We start from the raw sequence: 20,789 nt of genomic DNA, 5'->3' as shown, positions 1-20,789 counted from the left end.
GAAAGTAGAAAGAACAGAATGATCTAAAACAGAAATGAGGAGATAACAGAGGGAGTCGACACGTAACGCTGCTGTTTGGAAAAAGACTGTAGAACAGACGTGTACTTTATGGAGGGTACTCTACTTTGAAACAAATTAAGCTCTGATGATGAATGAAATAAAGTTGAGCATTAAATACTAGTGTCATTGCTTTTTTTTATTTGAGAGTAAATTAGTCCAAGGGGAATGAAAATAGTTGTTTTTTTTAACGTAGAGAAAAACAATGAAATCATGAAAAGGTCACTGAGCTGTGGTAGTTCAATTAAATATTTGTCCTGATAATCTTAATAATAATGTTACAATGCCAGTCACAGTTTTACTTAATGCAAAAATCAAAATGTTTTTCCTCAAAATTAGCATAGAAATTTAATTTATGAAACAACAGACAAAAAATAATCAAATATTATAGGGTTACATCCAGAAAAGATCGTCTTGCTTTTCTATGTCATAATAGGCTATTACTTTGTGTCTGCTAGTGCGATGTGGGCCTCGCTCTAGTGTGAATATATGTTCTTTGACTGACTGTTTAATGATAAAAAAAGTGAACTGATAATGACAATTGTCAGTGGTCGCACCCTGTGTCAGAGTATTGCAGCTTAAAGCTATTATGCTTGCATTGATTGGTGGCTGCCTTCACGTCGCTGATCCGGTCAATGCCTCGTTCATCTTTAGGGAGAGAGGATGACGACATCATCCTTAGCAACGGTCGCGTCTCTACGGCAACATCCTCCGATGTCCCCTCTGTGCTGTTGTCACCGCGACTCTCAGCTGTTTCGGTGACACAGAGAGAAAATCACCGTTTCTCCTGGGTGAACTGAAGATTTTTTTGGACGGTGTGTTGACATGGGTGGTGCGCGAGCGCCGACAGCAACAACCGTGTCTGTCTCGCGACTTAAGTGCCTTAAGTTAACTTGGACACGAGGACCCTCTCCTCCTCCTCCTCCTCATCATCATTGATCATCACTCACTCTGCAGAAGAACGCCAGCACGCGCCATCTGCATCCCGGTGCTGTTCAGTTACATCTGGACCTTTTTTTTATCTGCAGCAGCCGGGTCTCATCCAGCGGCGCGTGCGGCTGAATGGATCCCGCTGTGCTTATCTTCCTGCTGTACGTGATGATCGCGCACGAGCTGGTCAGCGGCTGGATGCAGCACAGGAGACAGAGCGCCAAGCCCCGCAAACGAGCTGCTGGACCCCTGCTGCGCTCCAGGTGTGTGTTTGTGTGTCTGTGTGAGTCTTTGTGTGTTCATGTAGATAATACACCACAATGTTTTGGTAAATGTTGGAGCTGATAGGTAATATTAGCTAAACCATAAAGAAAAACAGAGACCAAGTCACTTAGATTCAGTTTTCATCAGATACCAGTGCAAAGCATGATGGACTTTTATGCCCTACTTTGCTGAGAAATCAAAACAAATGATAGAAATTAATACAAATCAAGAACTCATGAAACATAATAAAACACATTTCTCTAATAAGTCAGCATTAAAAGTGTTCATGTTTGTTAAACAGCTTTACCAAAATAAGACAAACGAGCACGGTTGGTTCTTTATTCTTGACCTGACCAACTCAGTGACAAAATATAAGTCAGTGTTCACTTATTATTTAGATTTTCCTGCTTTTATGCTTTGATAGAACTTGCCCAGTTGTTATAGTGTAAGTTGGATTGGAAAATCTTTTTTGTCCCCAAGGGGCAATTTGGCTTACAACAGTAGCACACACAAGCAATACACATCCTAAACAACATAAATACAAGAGCAGGAGACATAAATACATACATATGTAATACATACTCCCATGGATGTCATCATGATAGACACAAAACCAACAGTCCTTGGTATATGTGCAATGGCAACAGTTAAAAACCCAACTGCTGATGGAACAAATGACCCAATATATCTGTTGGATTTGGCCCTCCGAGTGTAAGTGAACCTCCTCTAAGTCTAAACTCTGCCTTCCAGGATGGCCTTTGCCTTCTTGGTGGCTCGAACTTGATAAACATAACCAAATCATTAAAGTTAAAGCCGACATTCTTTTGGCAAAGTTTAACAATATTTCCCAGCCTGTTTTTGTTAATGATGCTGCTCATAGCAAAATGGACTCAATAAAAGATAAATAAGATATTTTTAAAAGCGATCTGTCAACATTACAATCCCTCAACTTTCTCAAGAGGAGCAGCCTCCGATTGGCCTTTTTGCAGATAGCATCAAAGGTGAGTTTGTGATCAAGGATGGTGCCCAAGTAATCAGGCAACAGCTAATCAAAAGGAAAGACTAATAACAAAAAAGCATTATTTAGCCACTTAAATGACATTTGCTGCTTTAGCATCTGTTGTTTAGCCTGCTTTTCCTGTGTCAGTATATATTGAATATACAGTTTCATTGGTTTCTGGTTGCAGATTTTTAAAGAAAACAAAACGTTCCAAACCTTCGTGGGTAACATGTAAATATTTCCTCAACACACGTTGTTGCTGTTGCCAGAACATTCATGATTTGTTAGGTGTGTGTTCCTCAGAAACTTTATAATAGTGACGTCCACTCATTCAGGTGGGACCCGGCATGCTGTTTGTCCAGTTCCACTTCAACTTGAAGGTGTTGTGTTAAAACAGGAAGAACATGAGCACAAGCTTTTGCCAAAACATCAGCTAATTTTTGGATTCACAACTCTAAAATCAAACAATGAAAAACAGCCAGGCACTATTTGGACAGGGTTTGAACAGTGAGTCTGACAGAAGCTTTCCGCATACGTTCTTTGGCTGTACAGTAAAAAGGACGGCCTCGGGGAAACTGGAAAGAAGTTATTTGTTTCCTTGGCACAGTGTCAGTTTGAGACATTCCTTCATCATCCACGTGACATTTTATAAACAGGTTTTAATTTGATCTAGTGTTCTAGCCTACATGAGTCACCTGTGACATAAGATCATTTTTGTATTTATAACTGGTGTTCACCCACTGGGCGTCAGGTGTTTATCGCAAGGAAAATGACACAATTTAATTATCCTGTTGAACTAAAGTTACATAATGGAGCATCCACTCCTACTGCAATTATTAAGGTTGTGTTGTTCCTGTTGTTCCTGTTGTAATCACCTGTACCTCCTCCTCAGTGCCCAGGTGTGTCAGGGAGCCTGGAGGGCGAGCAGCCTGTCTATAGCGACGGACAGAGGAGGGAGGGACCTGAGGAAGAGCGGACGCATCGTTAGAAAAGCCTGACAGAGGGAGAAGAGATGGACACTTGAAGAATAACTTGGGTTTAATTTCCCAGAGCCTGTTGTCTGCTGACTGAGTTCAACTTGCCTTTAATATTTACAGCACATTTAGGCATTTAAACCGTTTATGACTGTGGTTATTACTGTAACATCTTCGACTTCTGACAGGAAGTCATACATTTCCAAATGAAAAGATGAAAAGATAAAAAACAAGGAAACAAATGCAGCATTTCCCATCACATTTCTAAAGTATTTCATGTCGATCTGGTGATCTTCACGACTGGCCTTCATCAGATCAGAATCTGAGTCTCTTTTTATCTTATTATCTTCTGTTTGGTTTTGCTGCCTTTGCTTTTGTTTGAAGTGACTGATGATTTAATGTGATATCAGAGGGACCCTGCCTGGTTTGTGTTTGTCAAAGACGCACCATGTAATTACTTTGTTCATACTTTGTTTAATGTCAGGGACCTCTGACCGGTTTCTCGTGTTGTTCTCTGTCTCTCAGAACAGTCGGCTGTCAAATAAAGGCTAAGACGCCAAAAAATAAACCTTTATATAATACAGTGAGATGTCTTGGGATTCAATAAGCATTATGGAAGAGAGGGGTGGCTCAGGTTTCATTATAAATGGGTTTTACTTCATTAGAGATATCAGCGCAGTCGTGTCAGCAGCCTGGTTACAGACCTCCAAATCGCCGCCCACATCTCAGATGTTGTCCGCCATTCAAATCTGTGCTCATTGACGGCTGCCTCCCCAGCTGGACCGGTGGAACAACAACAGAACCAATCAGAGCTTTTTGGAGGGGGTTGTAAAATAAATGATTTCACTGCAATAAAACACACTCAATGCTGGTGTTAACCCTCCATTATCTATACCGCTTATCCTCTTCAGGGTCGCGGGGGTCTGGAGCCTATCCCAGCTGTCATTGGGCAAAAGTCGGGGTACACCTGGACTGATAGCCAGTCAATCAAAGGGCTCCTTTCCCACTGAAATTAGCGCGTTGACACGGGTTTTTCAGACCCAAGAAGACCCGCTTATAGATGCCGATTGTCTCCTCTCCCATTGCCAGTGGAGTATCCTGCTTTTGGTCTGTATTCTGCTGCATCACCCTCTGACGTCCCAAACGCGACGGAAGCAGGGTTAGTAAACAGTGAAGATGTTATGTCTTTATTGTATCTCTTACTCATTCAGTCTGTGTATCAAATTTGGAACGATGTTTGAGCGCTGCTTGGACGGAGACAGGCAGAATTTGTCGCTGAGATGACAAGGAGTTGCAGAAGCTGTCGACGGAGCATAGCATCGCGCCGGAAAGGGGGCGGAGCTGAGCATGTCGACACGGGTTTTGTGTTCCCATCAATGCCGATGGGAGCCGAGGCGATAATTACCCGGGTCTACTTCAGAGTCATTTGACCCGGTCTGAATGCCGATTGTAGCCTTTCCCACTGAGCAAAAAAGCCAGGTGTTACAACCTTTCACACTCACGGGAAATTTAGAGTCACCAATGAACCTGACAGGAGGAAGCTTTAGTACCAGGAGGGAACCCACACATGCACAGGGACTCCACACAGAAAGGCCCTCTTTATCCAAAACCAGGATTCGAACTAGGAACCTACTAGCTGTGAGGTGACAGCACTAACCACTGCACCACCCCACAGCCCAATGTTGGTGTTGATTTCTTAGCAAATGTCTAAACAATCAAAATTGGGGTTTATTGACAAGAATGTTTACATCTGTGAGGAATTTGTCTTGGTGTTTTGGTGCATTACATGAAACACAGAAATAGTATAAAGTTTTAAAGTTACAAATATTTCCATGGGTTGAAAATGGCTTTTAAGCTGGGACATATATTGAAATGAATCTAAATATAAACATTTGGATGAGGTGGCCACCCAAGTCACACAATAAAAAAAGTGCAAAACTGAAGACACAAAAACACACAATTGCACCAATAATAATACACAATACAAACTGTAGATATAAGCAGGTAAAAGGTTACCCAAACTCCTGACTGAACAGACATGTCTTAATCTGGTATTTGAGAGACTCCACAGAGTCAGCTGACTGTTAGCTTGCAGGCATAGCGTGCCATAGACAAGTTACTATGGCGTCAATAGCTCAATCACCACATGTGCACATGCAGGTCCTTAGGACAGATAGCAAATTTAGCATTAAAAATGTAAAGATAAAATAGCTTCCTGGACTCTTTAAAAAGGTTTACATGTAGTCATAAAAAAAAAAAAGTCAACTCAACAAAGAACTAAAAAAACGTATTTTGCTTGAGGTTGTCTCGTGCTTTGAAACAAACTTTGCATATAGGCTGTGACCTAAGGGGCTGAGACGATGAGTAAGAGTGAAGTGGTTCAACCACAAAAAAAGTGCATACACAGCTCATACAGATATTTTTTTAACTGATTTTTTAAACAATCCACACAGCCAGAGGGCCTGCATCCTGCAGGCAGAGCAGCATGGTTTTGGTGTTGTGGCCTAAAAGCTTATTCAGCATGTATTTGAAAAGGTATACTTTATTAATCCCAGAGGGGAAATTCAAGCTTTTAACTCTTTTTTTACAAAATGCTATACACACAAAGGCCCGAAATACAGACATGCACTAACAAGACATGGATTAAAGGAGAGATGTCAGAGCGAGGGGCCTGCACATGGACATGTGCCCCAAGCAGTGGGGGATTCAGTGCCTTGCTCAAGGACACCTCGATGGAACCCAGGAAACAAACTGGCACCTCTTTCGCTACCAGCCCCACTTCCATGCTTGGGCCGCACCAGGATTTGAACCAGCCACCCTCCAGTTCCCAAGCCAAGTTCTCACAAACTGACCTACCGTCTACCCCAGCCTGAGGTAGGTGTGTTGGACAGACGGCAAATTTCTGCATATTTGACCTACTTGCCTAAAGGAGCAAGTAGATGGGTAAAGTTGGAGTAGTTCGGCCACATATGCAGGAGCCTGACAGTGCAATGCTTTATAAGTAAGAAAGGAACTAAAACTAGATCTGATCTGTAGCTGGAGTCCAGTGAAGGTATCTAAAGCCAGGGTTTATGCGAGGCCATCTTTTTGAACTAGTGAGTAATCGTGCTGCAGCATTCTTGATTGTATTATGGTGATGTTTGAGAGCTCGTAAATCTAAAACTACATGCCCTTTATAAGTGATATTTATTTGTTTAATGAGTACAAGGAAACAATCCCTTTTAATGCGTCTGCCGTGCTGCATTATGTAAGAGACTGTGTCTTGTGAACTATCTTTGTTTCCGTTTAAGGGTGGCAGTCCAAGTTATAATTGGAATGTTGCACAACAGGTTTGTTGTTTACTCTGATTGACTTAAAGATTAAATGATAAAAGGATTTTACAGGCATCAGAAAAAGTTTTTTTTTTTAAAGGCGGGAAAGACGGAGGTGGCTATCACTTGTTATCACTTGATTTAATTTGAGGTTCAGTCTCAACTCATCTCCTCCATCTCCCATGTTCTAAACAAACATGCGCTGAACCCTCTGAACTGAAAGCCTGTCTAGCTTCAACTGTTAGAAATCCATCTTCAGGGGCTTCTGTTAAGCTCAGCAGTTAAATCGCAGCCTGGGGTTCTTCAGAGAACGAAATAACTAATCCTTTTTAAACTAGAAATTCTCCGTAACTGGCTGACAAAAGACTCAGCTATTATTTTAACTGACTCATCGAAATCAAGAATAGCTCAAAAGTGATACCAAGATTTCTGCAGCTAGAGGCGATATCGGTGGAGAGGGAACCAAGGTGTGTTGAGATGTGATCACCCATAGGGTGTTGGCCTATGATAATGGAAAACCATTGGCCACTGGCAGCCATTGACGGACAGTATTTAACTTTATTCAGGCATACCTTTAGAATGAATAATTTATTGTTACTGTTTGAATCAAAAGAGAAATAAAGCGGTGTGTCGTCTGAGTGAAAGAACATGGAACCTAATATTATGCTTGTGGATTATGTGTCCTAGAGGTAACATGTAGATGGAAAAAAGCAGGGGACCAAGGACAGACCCCTGTGGTACTCCACAAAGCAAAGATTCTGTGAGATCTACAATCAGTAGTCCTACTATGAGTTTGAGTTAAAAACAGTCTAACACAGTGCCAGAGATGTCAACCATTTTTTTAAGCCTCACATTCAAAATGGAACAATGAACACAGCAAAGGCAGCAGTGAGATCAAATTCATAGGCCAGGGCCATTGGTTACTAAGAGGGGTGAAGTCTGTGCTGTGGACCAGTCTTAAGCATGGTTTACATTTTTCAAAGAAATCATTTGAGGTCATAAAAATAAATAAACTGTTTTTGAACCAGAGTTAGGAATAGAAGTTTGGAGATGGGATTATAGTTGTTCAGAAAAGCGGGATCTAGTTGTGGCAATACCAGCTCCACAAGCAGAAGAACTTTCTTATTCAGAATAGCACTGAGAAATGTATTGCTTTGATTTCAACATTTACTGAGAGCACTGATTTTACATCAACATAAAACATGGCAAAAGAATCTGTAAAGCATGTGCACATAGTGTTGACAACGACACAAAGTACCTGTTCAATTGGATGCACTGATAACAAACAGCAGGTATGCTGTTTTTGCTATTTTTGTGGGTAATGGGTCACACATACATTCAGAAATTTTAAAGGATTATTATGATCCTCCATGCATTCTGATGTATTTTTGATTTTAGTAATCAAGAAAACATTGATAATATGACATTTATAAATAACATTATTTGCAGGTATATGACACATACCAGGTAAGTTGGCTTCTCATCACATTTAGTTGTGACAAATAGAGATATCTGAAGAGACATTGTTTAATTCAACTGAAAGATTTGGCCATTTAAAGTTATAATCTCGAAAATCTCTTTCATTCTCTTTGGCGTCCTTTTTCTTGGCTGACGGTCGCTTTCCTTTTTAGACTGTTTGCCTTCATCCGAGCGTCAAATTTGTTCTTTGATTTTCACCTATTTTTGAAGTTGTATCTGTAGTCATCTATCTTTTCTTTGTTTGTTCAGCCATAGTAGATTACTGTTTACTTGCAACACTTGCAGAGACCAGAAAAGTAGCCACTTAGCTCCGCCTACCCTCTCTGGCAGACCAACCACTGCTGAGTGATGGAAAACGCGTCACTAACTGGGCGCTGCTTGTGATTTTTGTCTTTGGAAAAGAAATGTGAAGAATCCTTTTGGACAGTGTTGTCACTCATAAAGCGTTTAAGCATCTTGTCTCCTGATGCCTCTTTAGACAAGAAGACTGCATTTGGTTGCATTTCTTTCAACCATTGCATACTTCTTTAGATTGTTTTCAGGTTAGCTGACGTCTGATGCGAGGAGTGCTCAGTGTTATTCATGGTCAAAGGTCAGAAGGGGATGATGCTGTTGACACTGACGCCAGAAAGTTGTACAGGTGTTAACTCGGGTTTGATCACATTCCATTCACAGTGCATTGAGACTGTGCATTGACAAGGCAGTGCCGAGAGCCATGTCACTGTTATAGCTCAAAATACATCAAGAAAATAATGGCAAGGATTATAAAATATGAACTTCAGCAATCATGAAAAGAAGACAGAGAAATGGCTAACCTTGTTGTTTCATAAAGCCTTAACAAAACCCTTTTATCACAATTCGAAAAAAGGCACTCTTGTCCATTTGAAACAAAGACATTTTCAGTTCAGTCAGTTCTTGAAAAAATTTGTAGGATAAAACCACACTGTCAGTAGGTTTTGCGGGGGCCCCTGGAGGCCCTTTTTATGGCCCTTTAAGCAGCCTAGCTAGCTTGTGTCTGTGTGCACATCACACATTTAAACCCACCATCACAGTTTCCCATGTGACCGGCCCTTTTTCTGTACGAGTTGATACATTTCTGCCCTCCTGCCTGATCTGAGGACAGCTAACCTGACGGAAAGTGAACGTCTGAGCAGCTTTGTCTCTAATTGTGTTCACTGAGCTGCGAGACTCTCAGCTCAGCAAACAGCACTCAGACACTATCAGCAGATGGCTCCTCTGGCACAGGTGGGTGTTCGTTGCTATTTCTCTTGGGACTTTAGATAGCATACTAAGCTATACCTGAGGCTATTTGTTTTTATTGGTCTGTTTTAATCTATGGAGGAAAGATTGGGTTGATTTTGACCGAGAAGGTGACTTAAAATCTTCTGTGTGTTCTCACAAAACACGGACGTAATGTGTTTGCTGCTTGAGTTGTGTTTTCTTTACATGGGAGGAGTAAGACGGTTTCTGCTGATGCATGAAATGATCTACGTTTATTAAATAAAACAGTCTTGCTGTCTGAAACGGAAACAAAATTAAACACACATCTAAACAAACATGCAGTTACAGCACGCCTTTGAAACGTCACATTGCGTACTGGACAGGTGAGTCTGTGTCATCAGCTGATCATTTGCATACCTGTTAAAAGGCACAAACAGGTTTCGACTCGTCACACACCGAGCTGTCCTACAGACACTTGACTACTCCTGAAGTCAGCTGTGAAACAGTAAGTCAAGTCTATGAGTATTATATTTATTTATTTTGTTGTTTAATCATTTGTAATCTGCTGAATACAACTCAAATAACTTTAATGAAAACTATATTTTTAATCATTTTAATATGAAAAGTGATGCAGTGTCTGATGCAAGTAGTTGAACAACTTACCAGCTCATTGTTTAATTAGCAGACATCTCAAGCTGCCTGGAGTCTGCTGTGCCAGATCTTTCTAAAATGCATAAGTTTGATTTTTAAATGTTAGGTGTCTTTTTGTTGAAGGGCTTTTAAACAATATTGTGTTTTTAATTTATAGTTCAAATGTCAGTTTAAAAAAGTGGTTGTGGGTTAAAGTACAAGATAAGACGGATGAAAAAATGAAGATAATTTTGCTGTGAATACTTTGTATAAACCTTAAATAAAGCCTAAAATAAGAAAGAAAAGACATATGTTCTTTCTCCACTGGATCTGTTATCAAAGTTTTACAAATGTTAATGTTAATAAACCTAATAATAAAACCATCATTCATGAGGAGCACATAAGTTAAAATGATTCACAGATTTTTTTTAAAATTAAGAGTGTAAAAGTAAAGATGGTGAGGGACAGACGTGTCACAAACTGTTCTCTCTATGTTTATAATAATTGTGCTTCATAAAGAAATCAGCACATGCATAACAACATCAGCTGCTGCTGTGTTTAGTGCTTTTGTATTTCTGACCGCTTGTGCCTGTGGCTGAAGAATTCACAGTATATGTGTTTCAGGCCCTGCAGGTTTCTAGCCCAAACAAACATCACATGTGCTGAGTTGCTCCTGTACGAAAACGTGAGAGTTAAGTGCTGTACGTAGCTAAAGAGGCTGCGCAGCAGACTTTGTTTATGCTTCCTTGAGAAAACCTTGTAAATCCAGGTTCGATATTTTCATTCACGTTGGGTGAAACTAAAGAGACTAACTCCAGGAAAAAGGAAAAGAAAGAATGGGAAGTTGACAATATTTCCCTCTAAAGAAGTTGGATGACTGAATGATTAAATATCGGACATGAACAACAGGGCTGGCATTATGTTATAAAACCATGATCCCTCTGGGTTTGTATTACTAATTATACCCGTCTGATTACAGGTGAGCATGGCATCGGTGTCGTTCAGCTCCCACCTCAACAAGGCTGTGCGCCAACAGTACATGAGCCTGCCTCAGGGAGGGAAATGCCAGGTCACCTACATCTGGATCGACGGCACCGGAGAGGGTCTGCGAAACAAGACCCGTACCCTGGACCAGGAGCCAAGCAGCATAGATGGTAAAAGCAGACTTTTTTCTGACTTGACACTTTTTGGGATGAATAGCAGAAGCAGCAGCAATTTTTCACCTTCTTTTTTTATTACAGAATTACAGAATAATCAAAGCATTTGACAGGTTTTTTGTGGCATGTTCATGTCAATTGAAGGAGGAAAAACAACAACAATTAGTGTCAATGGGTTTAACTTTTAACTTTAAAGCTTTCTTGTCAGGGAGAGACTCCAGGAAAGGGAGGGTTGCACATCTACATTGTACACAGTGTGCAAGAGCATCCGGGTGCAACCTTAGTAAAAAGCAGGCTTAGCAGAACAAATATTTGTTGCGGTTCAGAACCCTGGCCAAGTTTAATCAAGTGAATAAGTAAAACTATTTGTACAGCCCTTTTCACAGACGTAGGTCATAAAGTGCTTTATAATAATGCAACATACAAGAATGACCAACCAAGCCACATGTTTAATGTGTTAAAAGGGTTAAACTAAAGAGACTCAAGAAACTCAAAAAACACAGTGAATATACTCAATACATACAGACAATGTTGACCAGCAAATTTGGCAAACAGGTTGAGCAAAACTGGTTTACTTTCTTCAAAAAATTCAGTCAGTTGACCCTTAGGGTGCAAGCAGCCTGATCATAGCGTGTGTTAAAGAAGGAGTGTGGGACTTATAGGTAATTTACTGTATGTGACCTAAGGTGGTTGAGTTGATGAGTGGGTGTAGTTCAGACAGATAATGTAGAAGGCTTACCCTGCTATACTCTGTGATTAGGGAAGACAATTTTGGATTCTATAGGTAACAGTGAGGCACTATAGAGATCTGAGTACAACGTTAATGTGAAACTCTCTGTCTGACCTGTTTGAATAATATTGCTCAAGTAGGTAAGGGCATGTATTACCATGTGTACTTCAGCTGGTGAGACAACAGATTTCGTTTTACTTATATTTCTTAAGCAGGAAAAACAAGATCTGGCTTGCAGCCCAACATCGACTTCAACAACAAAGATTCCGATATTATCCCGAAAGTATGCAGGTTTGAATGTTCTGCAGAGAACAGAGGCCAAACACTTTGCATAATCATGGGGTCAACCTTCTCTGAAACAACAACCTAATCTTCCATCCGATCAGCATCGAGCTGTAAATCCTCCAGTTCTGAATAATGACACTGAAGTTAAATAACTTAAAAGCCTCACTAGGCATGGGAAGTGGAGTCATCTCCAAATAAGTTATATGTGATATCAGATCTATAAGATCTCTCCTAGGGGCAGTAAGTATAAAGGGAATAGCAAGAGCCCCAGTAAAGAGCCCTGCGGGACACCAAAAAAGATTGACAAGGAATCATATACTAATCTCCACAAGAGAACTGTCAGTCAGATAAGTTTTAAAAAAACAGTCTGATGCTATGAGTGATATACCCATACAATAATGTTATCTAATAATGTTACCTAATCAGGATATGATGTGCACTCTATGTAAGTACTGACAGAAAACATTCACCTGCTTCAGATGAAACAGTTTAGACAAAGATTCAATTCAATTCAATTTAATAAATGAATGAGAAAATAAATGTATTGTGTACATCTGAAATCTCAGCTTGACATTGTCATTTTTCAATGTATTTGAAGTTTCAATTCACTCAGAATCCGATGCATCATACAGTGAAGTTATACGGTACATCAATAACAAAATTCACCCACTAGCACCTCTGCGGCTCGATAATTCACCAAACTCATTTGTTTCTTCTGTTCAAAACCAGACACATACTAAAACTGACACATGGTTTTATGGCAGGTTATGTGCCAGAATATTTCTTGGCTCAGGAAGATAGTACGCTTGGCCAAGAAGTAGTGTGGCACACTTTTTAAAAAGCTCCAACTCACCTACTGTATGTCACCAGCCCAAAAAAACAGCATGCACATTAGTAGCCTTAGCTCCTTAAGAGATAGGTATTATTCTAAGGACTTACACCTAAAAAGAGCCAAAAGTGAGCATAAATATTTGATTTACTTTTATCAGGTGGAGACACAACTCCAAATAAATGCTAATGTTGCTCCATGTCTGCGTTTCCCCCCCCCTTTTTTGTTTTTCTAGGAAGTAGGAATCTGACCTGGTGCTGCTGAAACTAAAACAGTCTCAGAGTTTTACTCTACACCGAAGAGATTTATATGATATAGTTTGCAGATAATATTTTGGGTAAATTTATCTTGTCAGATGTTTCTGAGTGGAACTTTGATGGCTCCAGCACCTACCAGGCCGAAGGCTCCAACAGTGACATGTACCTCATCCCAGTCTGCATGTTCAGGGATCCATTCACCCTCGACCCCAACAAACTGGTCTTCTGTGAGGTCCTCAAATACAACCGCTTACCTGCAGGTACATTTATCATATTTCTGTCGATGTTTTATTGTTATAATCCCAAACAGGAAGGTGAGGACAAACCAGCTTAATGTTTTTTTTCTTTACTGTCTAGAAACAAACCATCGAGCAAGCTGCAGCAAAGTGATGGAGCAGATTAAAGAGCACTGCATCTGGTTCGGCATGGAGCAGGAGTACACACTAGTAGGAATAGACGGACATCCTTTCAGCTGGCCACAGAATGGATTCCCAGGACCCCAAGGTGAAGCAGCAGTCACTTTGTCTACCTTTTTTTTTTTACTTTTACATTTTTTCTTACTTTTTTAAATGTTACTTCTGTATAAGGTATACATTATAGAGAATTAGCAGTTGGAAGCAACATTTTTAGTGATAGAGGACAAACATTTATTTACAGAAACAACCACTTTCTTACAAGATAGTTAGAAAATTGTTACATGATCAATACAGGCAGAGCAACCAGAATAACACTTTTAAATCAATGTTTTATTACCATTTTTATGGTTTATTGAAATGTAAGGACCTTTAATTACTGGTCTACTCCCATTTACAACTGTTAACCTCTTTTCTAATAAACCCCTGCAGTCTACATTAGTATGTTAACGTTAGTAATTCTTTGATAAAGAATTCTAAGCAATCAAATCTGCTATTGTACATATTCATATTTTTAGGTGAATATATTTTGATATGGATACTCTTCAGCTCATGATCTTGCTCATACATAAAGGATTTCTCACAACCTGGCAACCCGGCAAGCTTTTCTTACAAATAGAAAATTACTTATCAGACTTTTCTTGGAAAAAAGACAAAGTCAGAAAATCAGTTACTCTGGTCAATCCATATTTTTCCCACCACATGGCAATACAAAAAAATACAATACATGTTTTAATATACTGAAAGTATTTTTATCATATGACATTTTTTATCATCATTCAATAAATCATTTCTGTTTTATGGCTGCATGTTTGTATTCATTTTGTCCTAACACATTTTCCATCTTGTCATCCACATTTAGGACCTTACTACTGTGGGGTCGGGGCAGATAATGCCTATGGAAGGGACATTGTGGAGAGTCACTACAAGGCCTGCCTCTATGCAGGTGTCAAAATCTGCGGCACCAATGCTGAAGTGATGCCCTCCCAGGCAAGTGTCACACTAATGCACCATGGATTGGAAAATACTTATACACCAGCACAGCTATGCATTCAACTTGTATTATTGTTCTTTTACTTTTTTGTTTACAATTCTCCTTCATAATTTACTCACTTCCTGTTTTATGCTTCTTCTAACTTTAGTGGGAGTTCCAGGTGGGTCCCTGTGAGGGCATTGACATGGGCGACCATTTGTGGATGGCACGCTTCCTGCTGCATCGCGTGTGTGAAGATTTTGGAGTTGTTGCAACACTGGACCCTAAACCAATGAAGGGCAACTGGAATGGTGCTGGTTGCCACACGAATGTCAGCACCAAGCTGATGAGGGAAGAAAATGGACTGCAGTGAGTAAACTTGTCCTGTAAAAACAGTGATTTATCCACTGCCAGATTAACATTTTATAGTGACAGATTTTACATTTATACACACACCTTGGAAATGTCTCTAGCTTTACAACAAAGGTTCATTTAGTTGTATCGCTCATATAAGTATATTTATTAATTACAACATTCTGTTATTTTTGGTAAAAAAAAACATAAACCCACAGCTTAAAGGGATTTTCAACTTCAGTCCTATCATGCTATCATGGGGAGCTAATGCCATTATGGTAGAAACAAAATGCTCTTTCGCTCTGTGCCTTTGGAGGACGCTATCCGCTTCTCCAATGGGCCCCGGAAAACCTCCGCCAGACTACTTATAATGTGTCATTTGGCGGAGGCCAGGGAGCTTGCTAAACTACACTTCTTTACCGCTCTGAGCCTCCGTGACTGGTGAACGGTAGTATTTCACTCCAGCGTCTCTCGCTGGGCCGTTCCTTTCAGAGGGAGGGGCGCAATGCACGCTGGGTGCTGTAGGAATGTACAATGGGTGAAACCACGAGCGGTTTGTACAACTTCCTCCACAGCTATGGCGCCAATTTCAAATATGATTGCTTCAATCGGTTACAGAGAACACCAGCTTTGACTGGCTTTTTCCAGGGGCAAATTGCTCCTTTGAGCTATTTTCCACCACCATAAAGCATACAGGCAAACTAGCTTGTTAAGATGGTGAAGCATTTTGCAGCTAAGGTGAAAGACTTTTCACTCAGGAGATGGTGGAGACCAAAAACTGAGCTAAAAGGCAAAACAATATTCGATTAACATTCACCAGGTGGCCAAAATAATGACTTAAAATAAATGCTCATGTTGCTTAATTCAAGTTTACAGCTTGTTTCTGATGCCCCCAGTTGACAAAAATTGTTACTGCGAGTGGAATATGTAAGGTTTTATTTACAGGAATGAAATGTGAAATCCTGACAAGGCTAATATTTCTTTGTTTGGGGTTTGCATCGCAAGTTTATATATACAGAAAAATATGAGTTATTATTAGCAGCTATGATAGTACAAATATTCTCTCTTATCATTAGGCTATTCAGTCACTCATTGATGCAAATGTCCACAGCTGTCTTACATGATAGTCACTGTAACATCTTTACATTTCTGCTGATAGGTACATCGAGAAGGCCATCGCAAAACTGAGCAAAAAACATGCCGAGCACATCAAAGTGTATGACCCACGTGGAGGGCTGGACAACATGAGACGTCTCACAGGTCATCATGAAACCTCCAGCATCGAAGACTTCTCTGCCGGAGTGGCCAACCGAGGCGCCAGCATCCGCATCCCTCGCCAGGTGGGCCAAGAGAAGAAGGGCTACTTCGAGGACCGCCGCCCTGCTGCAAACTGCGACCCTTATTCTGTGACCCGGGCCATCAGCAGCACATGCCTGATTGATGAAGACGAGTAAGAGCAGAAAGTAGGCCCAGGCCTCGGGGAAGAGCTCTGGAGAATAAGCTAGTATTGAGAAAATCAGCCTCAGAGTTTGCCTGATTTGAAGACTTGAAAAATGCATCCCTGCAAGATAAAGAAATGAAGACAGACAGACTTAATATTTATTGCTGATTCTTTATTACTTAGTTTATTTCCATGTGCACAGAAAGCTACTTCTCCAACTCTCCTTAGAAATAGAATATTGATAGACAATTTTGTAAAGCAGAATCAAAATGAACTTTTTTTGTTTTTTTCCCGAGCCTACACACAAATTATGAAGCATTCAAGTGTAAATCATAGTTTCTTAAAACATGTATGACATGTGTTACTTTGATTGAAGTGAAATAAAGAGGAAAGGGTGCTGTACTTTTTTCTTGTTCTTACATGTTGCAACATAAAATAAAACCTGAAAAAGTCTGACTCTAAAACATGAATGGTTAGATACATATTTTTATTGGTAAGGCATGGAACACAATAAATCAAATCAAAAAACAGACTTTAATGTTTAAAAAAAAATTATGTCGGATTTGATTATTATAGTATTGATAGATTAAATAGACAATGTCTGGAGGTTTTTGACGCTCTGTTTTTGGTATTTTTAGTGTTCAACAAAATAAACTATGAATCTTCTTATTGGACCATCATGTTCACATGACAAATTGTATTAAAAGTGTATCTTTGTATTTCTCAACCGTTTTCATGTAAAGGAAAACGTTTTTTGACCCCTAAACCGATGAATTAGATCACAGACAAGATTTTGTCACAGGGTAACCCATCTGAGATTATTGTTGCTTTTACATTATTTACCCCGTAGTAATTTGTGAATGGACTGCACTTACAGCGCTGGAAAAAAAGAATAAGAGACCACTTCAAATTTGCCTCAAATCTGCATCTCTCTCTACATGTCATGTCATTAAAACATTAGTATTCTGTTGTTTAAAAATCTTTGCAAAAAAAAAATCATCTTTTTTTTTTTTTTTTGCATCTTTTGGTTTTCTTAACCAGTCGTCATTTTCTGCAAATAAAAGACCTGAAGAGAATATTTTATTTGGAAGTAGGAGAAATGTAGTGTACAATAACACAAAAGTTCATTTTACACAAACACAAACTGATAAATAGGAGAACCGTATTTCTGCAGTGGTTTATTAATTACTTTCCGGAGCTGTAGCACATCCACACACTAATGTAATGTCAAACAAAGCACCTGATAAACAAATCATTCACACACCACAGGCTATGCCTCTGAGAGCAACCTGGGGTTCATCCTCTTGTCCACTTGTACTTGTATGTGCATGCAGACTGGAGGAGCTGAGGATTGACCTGCTGACCTTCCTAGTGGAGGGCGACCCACTCTACCTCATCAAATGCATTAACTTTCTGTAATTTTGTAGCATAGTGGAAATACATTGGGGACTGACTTTACGGCCCTAAAGTACCTCTGGGGATCCCCTGACTGATCAAATTGTTATTATTTCCATCTTGTAAACGATCAATGAAATCAACCAATTTTTAGGAAACTTTGCAAACAGAGCAGGTCTCAGACCGTTTGTTATATTATTAACAGAGACCCAACATGAATCCACCATGAGCTACGACTTGCAAAGAGAAATAAACTGTATCCCTGTGGGATACAGGGAGAAGCAGAAAGAGAGTGATGGATAGAGACTGACAAACAGACAGGAAGACCGACAGACGGGGGGACATACACACAGCAACAGAAACAGCAAATAATACAGACTTAAGGTTACAATACCAAATATAATATATCTAATATTAGGAATAACAAGACAAATCTATACAACATACAGTTGTGTTCCAGATGTGAATTTGCCTCTGGCTATTGTCCACCAGGTGGAGTCATTGTTATAGTTCTCTACTCAGTGTTTCTCATTCTGACTACGTTTAAACAATTAAAATTCACAAGTGACAATCACCTGTGTAAGGTCAGTCAGAGCGTCACAGCACACCAGAATCATGTGTGTAGCACTGTGAGTCGGGATGAGGGGGATTCCTTTGAAATCATGAAAAAAACAAAAACATTTAAGATGTTTGCTGGTAGAAAATGCATGAATGAGTTTGTCTAGTCATTATACTCTCAGCACTGGCATAGATTCACCTCTGCCTGATGCTCAGTGTACCTGACATATGGCGTTAACATCTTATCCTGTTACTTCCTGACATACGATCCACTCGCTATCAGCCACGAAGTGTCAACATGACTCATCATCAAGCTGTTTGAGGGGAGCTTTTAGAAACATGAGTAAACATAAAAAACGAGGCAGTCTTTGGACCAGATCAGATGCCACTGCATACCAGATTTCCATGGATACAGGCAGTAACTTGGCAACCGTGGTGTTTGTCTGTCGTCATGGTTACGTCTGTCTCAGAGCATTTATCAGGAGTACCAGAAGCCAAGTGGGATGATAAGAAAGAGAGAGACAGGATTATTAAAATGTCTGTCTCTGTGGGTTTTACGCTGTTTTGGGGTAAATTTGGTGCATATTATTTTGGTAAATGCAACAGATTAAAAGTGTGAGTGCAGTCAGTGACCTATTAACCTAATCCGTGAGCTTTTTATGCATTTTATAAATCATAACTTTGCTAGCCGCTGATGCTGCACATTTAAACAGGAAGTACAGTCACAGACAGGAGGTGCATTCAGAGACAGGAAGTAGAAGCAGAGATGGGAAGTACGAGACACTTGTAGTTTTGGATAGAAAAGCCAGCATGCATGGTAAATTCCTCATATTATGCAGTGCTGATGGACACTTTTGTCCCAAAATGTTGCAGTACAAAAAGACACGAACAAGCTACTTACAGCAAATCATATTTTTGTTTGATTTTAAGCTCTGTGCAGTTTCATTTCCTGCTCTCTGGTGCACTTCAGGTATCATTTCCTGTTAATATAAAACAGTATAGAGATTTCTTGTTTTAATGCAAAAATAGTGCTCTAAATATTAATGACCAAGAATGTGAACACTGCCCATCAATATGTAACTATGTTCCTGTTTTGAACCTCAGATAGTATTTTTATCATGTCAGCTGAGACAAGTGAATAAGCAGAATTCCCCTCATTTACATATTTCCGCCTAACTAAATGGGGACTCAGACTGCATGCATGCTCAGAAAATAAGTGCAGAAAGTATTTGAGTTGCAGGGATTGTTCTTGGTGCTGTGCTATAGTATATTAAAGTGCAAAGCTGGATTGTCTGCTGACTTTACTGGGGGCAGGTAATTCCAGGAGCCCTGAAAGTCTTATGATTATTTATTTCAGTTTTGTGCCTACATGTTGCATAGTCTAAAATTGTTTAATAAAATTTCCACACAGCAAATGTAGGGCCATGAAACAAATATAGCAAAGTTGCACATATTATACATAGAGTGAGAGGAACCGGGAGATCTAGGGGTTAAGCAGCTATTTGTTTCCTGTGTTGCTGTCATGAGAGCAGAGTTTGTGATTATAGCCTACATTAGTATAAAATGTACTTTATTTACCAAATGTCAGAAAACGTGATGTTACATCCTTTCTACTTTATTATTTTGGAAAGTACTCTACAATGAGACATGAAACTGCACCTGCAGTGTGCTTGAGGTTTGAGAAATAAGACAATTGAGAAACCTATTGTGTCCAACTGTAGATAACAGTAAATACCACCAACGAATTTGGAGCTCTGCATCCCCCTTTCTTACATTCTTTGTTTATAAACCAGGAGTAATCAACAGTCATATGAAAATATGTTTTATTTCTAACACTAAGCAGTTTCAGTTCTGCAATAAAAAATGGTTCAAAAGGGGTTAAGCTCCAGTTCGTTAAAATTCATGACAAATATTTTGATTCCAAATTGCATCACAGAGCTTCACCTTCGGGTCATAATCCACAGGGTACACCAGTTATCACCCCTCCCATTACTCTCAATGCATTCAATGGGCAGTCAACGTGACGTCACTGGTCTCTAAGGAGGGGCTCGCGGCAGCAGGTGAGAGCGCAGCAGCATCGCATTCAGAGACGCAGAGCGCGGCGGAGTAGCGGAGCGGAGCGGAGCCATGGGAAAGCTTCAAGAATTTGATATCACTTTTACCAACAACAAGGTGGTTTACGGTCCGGGAGAGTCCATTAGCGGAACTGTGAAGATAAAAACCGGCAACTCGCTGCAGTACAAAGGTAAGTTGTCCTTCAACATGTTTTCAACAGAGGCAGAGGAACATTTTTGCCAGCGTGTCTTTCAACGCCTCGTTCAGTGGAGCGCGCGGCGACGGCTCCATGTAAATAACTTTTTCCTCATGCTTGTGTACACGAAGAAGAATAGATGACTGAATAACGGCTGCTTGGTTGTTTCCTGGCCGGTGTAATGGTTCATTTTGTGACCGTGAAAAATTTGGTGGGTGCATGACGGATTTTGGTGCTTCTGCTTTGGGAGTGGACGTTTCCACGCGACACATCATATCAG

The 20,789-nt window shown here is 40.0% G+C and overlaps 2 protein-coding genes across 2 annotated transcripts in view; both read left to right on the top strand.

Annotated features, from left to right (window-relative positions):
- The first annotated feature begins 9,699 nt into the window (after positions 1–9,699).
- Positions 9,700–17,023, top strand: LOC138605133 (glutamine synthetase-like). Its single transcript, XM_069677233.1, has 7 exons — positions 9,700–9,741; positions 10,846–11,020; positions 13,223–13,384; positions 13,482–13,628; positions 14,400–14,527; positions 14,680–14,879; positions 16,024–17,023. Exons 2-7 carry the CDS (start codon positions 10,852–10,854, stop codon positions 16,316–16,318), a joined length of 1,101 nt encoding a protein of 366 aa, XP_069533334.1. The 5' UTR covers positions 9,700–9,741; positions 10,846–10,851; the 3' UTR covers positions 16,319–17,023.
- Positions 17,024–20,370: 3,347 nt separating this feature from the next.
- The window catches only part of arrdc1b (arrestin domain containing 1b), a 46,908-nt gene continuing 46,489 nt past the window's right edge, over positions 20,371–20,789 (top strand). The window contains exon 1 of the mRNA XM_069677205.1: positions 20,371–20,503. Within this exon, the coding sequence (XP_069533306.1) occupies positions 20,386–20,503 (118 nt within the window). The 5' untranslated portion in view covers positions 20,371–20,385. The remainder of the gene's footprint in view (positions 20,504–20,789) is intronic.

This window comes from Semicossyphus pulcher, unplaced genomic scaffold, assembly GCF_022749685.1.
Source record: "Semicossyphus pulcher isolate SPU_LCO1_2020_fin unplaced genomic scaffold, fSemPul1.0.p SCAF_28, whole genome shotgun sequence".
Taxonomy (NCBI): domain Eukaryota; kingdom Metazoa; phylum Chordata; class Actinopteri; order Labriformes; family Labridae; genus Semicossyphus; species Semicossyphus pulcher.
This window is presented reverse-complemented; position numbering and strand designations above follow the sequence as displayed.

Coding starts and splice junctions, on each gene's coding strand:
- LOC138605133 (XM_069677233.1), top strand. CDS start 10,852: ATGGCATCGGTGTCGTTCAGCTCCCACCTCAACAAGGCTGTGCGCCAA. Junction 13,385..13,481: donor ATACAACCGCTTACCTGCAG/GTACATTTATCA, acceptor TTTACTGTCTAG/AAACAAACCATCGAGCAAGC. Junction 14,880..16,023: donor AGGGAAGAAAATGGACTGCA/GTGAGTAAACTT, acceptor TTCTGCTGATAG/GTACATCGAGAAGGCCATCG.